Below are 7,909 nucleotides of genomic sequence, written 5' to 3' on the forward strand. Positions count from 1 at the left end.
AAAAAAAAAAAAACTACAAACCAAACCAACCAACCAACCAAACCAACCAAACCAACCAAACCAACCAAACCAACCAACAAACTAAAAGAGTCAAACCTAGAGAGACTCAGGATACAAAGTAGACTTCATATATGAATGGTTTTAATGTTCCCAAATTTTAATAATCAAGCTCTATATTTATAGCAGTAATCATCTTTATATTAAATTCTAGAACTATTAAGGAATACATTTATAAGCAATGCAACTATAATTCTCATGTTGTTTTCTGTTGTTTGAGACAAAAGCTTACTCTGCAGTATAGGCAATCCTCTTGTCTCTACCTCCCAAATGCTGGGATAACACACAAGGACCACCATGCTTTGGCTTCATGTTTCCTTTGACTGAATTCTTTATTAAAAAAATGAACATTATTAAAAATGGCATAAACCATTATCTTAGCACTTGGGGTAGGTGTATTTATGCTAACTAATATAGGAAAGATTCTTGTCATTCTTGTGGGAAATAAGCCTATTTTTATGAGAATCTCTGCTTTTAGCTGAATATCTGGTCCAATAATACACAATGAAAAAAGCTGGGCACAGTGGCAAATACCTTTAATCCCAGCACTGGGAAAACATAGGCAAACACATCTCTGAGTTTGAGGCCAGCCTGATCAACATAGTTAGTTCCAAGACAGCCATAGCTACACAGAGAGACCTGTCTTCAAAACCTAAAAAAAACTAAAAACAAAACGAAATATACACTGACTCATCAAACTAGCAAAATATTGAGTTATTTTTCTCTTTGCTATACATACCAATAAACTATAGTTATGGTATTGGAAACTATTAGCTGTAGTCTACCTAGAGTAAACACATTACTAGCAAATACCATATATTAATTTTGGAAAGCAAAGGGTCTAATCAAGACCTTCTTTTTTGACTTCCATGTAGCTGAAACCACCATACCTGGCTTGAATTCACAGTCAGGAATTAAGGGAGGAGAGACTCAAAAATAAATAGGTATATTTTAAAAGTGAAGCTAACTCCACTTCCTGAATAGCTTTCCCAATAGACTAGATAGCCAGCATTTTACCCAAACATAGATAAAATGAAAACTAACTTTAGTAGTTTAGTAGGGTATCAAAAACTAATGAAACCAACTCATAGTAATAACTCATAGTTTTACCTACTAAATCCTACAATATGTTACATAAAATTCTCACCTAGTGAATGAAGTTGATGGATTGGGGGTACAAAATTCACCTTGCTCTAAACAAAATTTCCCTTCATTTTTGTTCTTTATTTTTTGCACTGGGTCTCTCTTATACAGCACAGGCTGTCTTGGAACTAGCTATGCAGACCATGCTGGCCCCAAACTCAAGAGAGACTCCCCTACTTCTGTCTCCTGTGTGCTGGGATTAAAGCTTATGCCACCAAACATGGCACACATTCCCAAACCTAACCCAATTAATTCCCTTAAGTTTCTTAGCAGACATAAACCTATAGCATAGAAATTCTTTTAAGCCAGTTTCCCAGTAACACTTTAAGATTCTTATCTATCACTGAAAGACCAAGCTCCCAATTAAGTTCTTGGTGAAATTAAATGATTTTGGAAAATGAATTCTTCTAACAATGAAAGTTACTGTTATCCAATACTTTCCCCCACATTTAGCTTAATTTTGGCATGTATAGAGCTATAAAAATTCTTCCAGTATAAAGACCTTCTATTGAAAATGCAAATGTGGTTCCCTGCCCTGACCACCCACAGCAGTCAGGAGAGTTGGCCATGTCCCTTGCCAGAGATCAGGCCCTGCACCATCAATGCCCGTGCTCACCTACAGTAGTCAGTAGTTGGGAGAGTTGAACCTAAGAGTTTGAGATTAAGGACTAGCCCTGCTTCCTCACTGGCAAAGACACAGGAGAGCCAGCCCTGAGAATATGAGTGGGAGAGCTAGTCCAGCCTCTTACAGGCTGCAGCACTTGGGAGGTTCGGTAGAGCAGTCCAAGGGCATGAGAGCAGGAAAGCTGACCCTGCTTCCTGCTGATGGCAGCATTGGGTGGCCTATCTGGAACCATGCTAGACAGAGGAAGCCTGCACACTGACAAACTCTCAGCTACCACCCAAGACCAGATTCAGGGCTCTGAGGTGGCCCAAAATCTTAAATTTTTATCATCTGCTAACAATTAGGAGTCATGAAAAGGCCAGTCCTACTGATTAACAGTGCAGGACCTCTACGACACAGGGAGGGAGACAAGACAGCTGTGAAAAGTCTTGGTAAGGATCCAATATTGATGGTGTCACAGAAGCCAGAGATCTTGAAACAGACCAATTACTTACTGCAATGAACATTTGTAAGTGAAGATGTGTGGACAGAGGGACAGACTGTAGAACAAACTGTGACTGTGACATGCTACAGCTTCCACAATGAGATCTTTGCTGTTTTATTTTAGAAAGGAAGTTGCAAGGGTAAAGGGCAGTTATGAGGAGATGGGGAGGTGAGCAAGACAGGGGTTCATGATGTGAAGCACATACACACAAATCAATAAGCTTTAAGGAAGAGAGGGAAGAGGGAAGAGAGAGAGAGAGAGAGAGAGAGATAAAAGATAAATGAGAATGTGGGGAAAAAACTAACCGTGGAAGGCCGCTGCACCATATTCTCAAGCCTGGTGTGGCTAAACTCTAGGCTGATAACATTATAGAGTTTTTCTCGCTCTTCCTCTGGAGTCTCATAGTATCGTGTCCATTGTGCCATGGTCATTTCAATCCCCTTCTGTGTGTTCACATCCATGACATCCACCATCCGACGACTCCCTACATGAAAGGAGTTGAAGCCATAGTTACTAACAAACCATCCTTTGTTAAGATAATTAGTAATACACAAGGAAATTACTTGAGAAGGATAATCATAACCACATCAGAGAACAACACGACTCATCAGTCCCTGGGTCACGTTACTACACTATCCAGCACTGGTTCTCTTCTTCAATACGTCACTTAACCCTACAATTCGACATGATAACTGTCAGTATTTATCTCAAATGTGAAACAACAGGGACCAGGTAACTTGCAAGACAAAAGACTTGAGATATACTGTTTCAGTGACGGTTTAAAGACTGTTTCAAGAGTATGAATTAAGGGTTGTGCATGTGCACACGCCTTTAATCCCAGTACTTGGCAGGCAGAGACAGGTGGATCTCTGGGGCTTTGAGGCCAGCCTGGTCTACAAAGGAAATTCCACGACAGCCATGCATCTGTTACACAAAGAAATCTTATCTTGAACCTCCCCCCTACCCCCGACAAAAAAAAAAAAAAAAAAAAAGAGAAAGAAATGTGAGTTAGTGGGTACCAGTTTAAACTTATCTATTTTCAGTTGGTTTCTCCAGTCCTGTCAATAATTTTTAATATAAAACTTCTTTACATTTAGTCCATATTACAGTCTGATAAAGTTACTATGTAAACACAGTGTCAGTCTTCCTCAAGCATAACAACAACAAAACACAGTGTGCTGAGTGTGCTGGTGTTGGTGCTTAACTTTAATCCCAGCACTCAGTAGCAGGAGCATCTCTATAAATTTAAAGCAAACTGCTCTACATAGTTCCAAACCTATGATACACAGTGAGATCCTGATAAGAGAGAATGAGCAAGTGCTGTCCAACATGTAAGACTAAACCTCCCTATAAGCACGTCAGGTAGCAGAAGGAAAAAGACTATATGCTAAAAGGTTAAAAAGAATGAAATCACACAAACCAACATGGAAAGTGTGCCATGTACAAGAACTCACAGATGAATGGCTACTGCTATGTAATTCTAGGTGTGTCAAACACTGACTAGATACATCCTGATCTAGGGGCTACAGGGGAGAGAGAATGAGAAATGACTGCTTAACAGACTTTTTTGGGGGTGATAAATTCTAGTAGTAGATAGTGGTGATAGCTGTACAATTAGGGTCAGGTTGTCAGGTTTTTTGGCAAGTACTTTTACACACTGAGCTATCATCCCAGAGAACTAACTGTCCATCTAGTTACCGCTATTATGATTTTTCCTACTTGCTCCTTTCCTCTCTTTCTTCTATTATTCCCCAAAATATATATTAGTCTGCTTGATGCTACCCTTCTTGTCATCACATGTCTGTTTAGGGTTGCTATAATAAAATACTAGAGAGTCACATGGCCCAGGGTGCCTGGAACTCATGTTCATCTTGCCTCTCAAATGCTGAGATTTTTTTTATGAGTGCAAACCACACTTGGATTGTATATTTAAGACAGCTTCTTTTTAATCTTACTTTTTTCTCTGTGTGGGCATTCTCTGAATATGTCATTGTACCATTATGCTATTTTAGGGGTTTTTTGTTTGTTTGGTAGGTTTTTTTGGGGGGGGTTAAAGGGGGTTCGAGGCAGGGTTTCTCTATGTAGCCCTAGTTATACTTGAACTCACTCTGTAGACCAGGCTATCCTCAAAAAACTCAAGAGATCCAACTTCTTCTGCCTCTGGAGTGCTAGGATTAAAGGTGTGTACAGCCACCACAGCCACCAGGTATCTACCAGCCCTTTGTATTTGTTTTTTGAGATAGGGTTTTTCTATTATGTTCTCCCTGTGCCACTACATCTGCCTTTTAGCAGCCTTTAAGTCCTATAGAAGTCATTGGGGTCAAATATAAGGGCATCATAACAGCTTGGAGATGGTATAAAAACAGCTCCCTACTCTTATGTCTATACATTTTGTCAGAAGTAGAAATCTGCAATCACAGTATAAGTGTCAAATATTTAAATGACAAGACCCATCCTGGCTCCTTAAAGTTATGTGTCATGCTTTTGAAAAAACATGCACATCTGTTTTCTTGGGTTCCAGTTGGTGAGGGCTGGAGGTTGTAGAAAAGTGGTTAATGGGCTGGTGAGATGGCTCAGTGGGTAAGAGCACCCGACTGCTCTTCCGAAGGTCCAGAGTTCAAATCCCAGCAACCACATGGTGGCTCACAACCATCCATAATGAGATCTGACTCCCTCTTCTGGAGTGTCTGAGGACAGCTACAGTGTACTTACATATAATTAATAAATAAATAAATCTTTAAAAAAAAAAAAAAGTGGTTAATACTATAGTAAAACCTGAAATTAACTTTATTGTCTGAATCTTTCCCTGGAAGTTGCATGCCTTCAACAGAATTCCACAATAGTTATATTAGATAGACTCTGTCAGGGCAATAATCAAGTAGATGGAGAATGCTCTCATCCTCTTCCCAGAATCCTCTCTTATGAGTACGTACTTTAAAGTTATCACAGGTGACTCTTGTGGAGGGCATTGGTGAACCACAACCATAAGAATATCTAAGAAGGGAGCTAGAGAGAGTTTCAGCAGTAAAGAGCAGGGGCTATTCTTTCAGAGACCCAAGTTCTACTTTCAGCACCCATGTTAGGTGGCTCACGACTACCTGTAACTCCAGAGGATCGAACCCTTCTTACTCTGTGAGCACATGTATTCATGGAAACCATCAACACACACATATATAGCACTAAAACATAAGCCTGCTAGGTATGGTGGTAGCCTACAATTTTAATCTCAACACTGAGTAGGAAAACACATGTAGATCTCTTGAGTTTGAGCCAGATCTGGTCTACAGAGAGAGTTCCAGGACAGCAGCCAGGGCTACATAGAAAAACCCTGTCTCATGGAAAAAAATGAAATAACCAAACAGAAAGCTCTGGCTGTCTACTGCCTATGATCTAGGAAGTTACTTTCCTGAAGGCTGACTAAGAAAGAACTGAGAAGATGAAGAGATAACCCAGTTGCTGAAAGAATAGTTATCTAGCATAGACAAAGCCCTGGATATGATCCCAGCCCCACATAAGCTTGGTATGGTGACAAATGCCTGTAACTATAAAGCACCCAAAGGTGGGGACAGGTAGGTAATTAGTTTAAGGTCACTCTTAGTTACACAATGAGTTTGAGATTAGCTCAATATACCTAATTGAACCTCTCTGTCTAGAAACAACAACAAAAATAAGTGATAAGTGAACTTTTAAAAAAATAATGTATTTATTTTTATTTTATGTACATTGCTGTTTTGACTGCATGTATGTCTGTGTGAGGGTGTTGAACCCTCTGGAACAAGAGTTACAGATAGGGGCTGGTGAGATGGCTCAGTGGGTAAGAGCACCCGACTGCTCTTCCGAAGGTCAGGAGTTCAAATCCCAGCAACCACATGGTGGCTCACAACCATCCGCAACGAGATCTGGCTCCCTCTTCTGGAGTGTCTGAAGGCGGCTACAGTGTACTTACATATAATAAATAAATCTTTAAAAAAAAAAAAAAAGAGTTACAGATAGTTTTGAGCTGGCACATGGGTGCTGAGAATTGAACCCAGGTCCTCTGGATGAACAGTCAATGTTCTTAACTGCTAAGCCACCTCTTTCCAGCCTGTTAAGTGAAGTTCTACAATGTTGAGTACTCACAAATTATCTAAGCCTCCTAAAAGAGTTCTGATTGGAAGGACAGGTAAGGATTTTGATAACTCAATAGATTTACTGATCACATAATTCACAAGTTGTGCTAGTTACCAAGAAAAGCATGTATCTAGGTGCTCAGAAGGTAACACGAGCATTAGGGCATGAGTAATACTGGCATCAGAGAATTAAGACTGTCAGTGACTGTCACCTCTCAAGATGGAGCAAGATTATCCAGCAGTTTAACAGGGATCCACGTGGCCAAAAAGCGGTGCTATTCTAATTTCCAAAGTAAGAAATAGAACTATTGTGTTCCATAGACTAGCAAGAGTCAGAAGAGCTCCTTTTGCTCATGTTTGTTGGAAACACAGACAACTCAATACCATTTTACTGCATTTTCACAGAATATAACAGTTATCTTCCATGCCTAGGAGTTAGATGAACTAAATTTTAAAAAGTTTTTGCTTTTGAGAAAAATTTCTCCTCAACATATATTTCCTATCTCTTCCTTATAGAATTGTTTTCTTTTTTTGTTTGTTTTTTTCTTTTTTTTTTTCTGAGACAGGGTTTCTCTGTGTAGCCCTGGCTGTCCTGGAACTCACTCTGTAGACCAGGCTGGCCTTGAACTTAGAAATCAGCCTGCCTCTGCCTTCCGAGTGCTGGGATTAAAGGCGTGTGCCACCACGCCCAGCTGTTTTTTTAAATGTCCTTTAAGGAAAATTCTGAGCTGCTAATTAAACAATTCTTTCTAATAAAAAATATATTTTAAGGTTCCTAAACCTCAAAGATGAAGAGGCAGGCCAAAAGTTTGTTACTTACCCACACACATTTTGACATCATTCACTGTGAAGTCTGGATCCGGCATCCTATGAAATAAACACCAGTAAATAAGAAGCACATCTTTAGCCAGTGTGGATCTGCAAAGTTTGAGGCACTTTCCAAAAACACCATTAGGTTTAAATACTTTTTAAATATAAATGATTATACATTTTTATAGGAAGAAATCCCACAATGTTAGCAGCAATTCTATCAGACTGATAGACTCAAGAGACTTACCCTTTTTTGAAGTTCATCTACATTTTTTATTTCTAGGTATATGAATCACCAGTGAAACAAGAATCATATTTCACAAAGTAACTGGGAAATTATTTTCAATTTCCTACTGCTCTGGGTTCTCAAATTCGCCACTGTCCAAATCCCCGAGTGTAAAAGCCATTTTGCAACCATCTCAGGCCTAGGACCAGAGAGCACTTACTTTATTCCAAGTCCATCAGAATTCTTGAAAATGAGAGGGTCTCTCAAGCCACCCCGCTGGATATACTCTACATTAAAATCTGAAACCATGGGGAAAAATTAGAAAGAGAAGAATCATTGAAAAAAATGATAAAAGAAATTTTAAGTAAAAAGGTATTTATAGTGTTTGTTACTCTGTGCATACAATATTTTACATCTCTTTTTTTTTTTTTTTTTTTTTTTTTTTTTTTTTTTTT

General features: G+C 39.1%; 1 protein-coding gene across 4 annotated transcripts in view; it reads right to left on the reverse strand.

Moving 5' to 3' along the window:
* Kdm2a (lysine demethylase 2A) overlaps window positions 1–7,909 on the reverse strand; it is an 82,066-nt gene that overhangs the window by 36,689 nt on the left and 37,468 nt on the right. For all 4 annotated transcript variants that reach the window (XM_029472319.1, XM_029472320.1, XM_021151213.2 and 1 more), the window contains 3 exons: window positions 7,675–7,753; window positions 7,239–7,285; window positions 2,615–2,793 (listed from right to left, as the gene is read on the reverse strand). In XM_029472319.1, the coding sequence (XP_029328179.1) occupies window positions 2,615–2,793; window positions 7,239–7,285; window positions 7,675–7,753 (305 nt within the window). The remainder of the gene's footprint in view (window positions 1–2,614; window positions 2,794–7,238; window positions 7,286–7,674; window positions 7,754–7,909) is intronic.

This window comes from Mus caroli, chromosome 19 (genome assembly GCF_900094665.2).
Source record: "Mus caroli chromosome 19, CAROLI_EIJ_v1.1, whole genome shotgun sequence".
Taxonomy (NCBI): domain Eukaryota; kingdom Metazoa; phylum Chordata; class Mammalia; order Rodentia; family Muridae; genus Mus; species Mus caroli.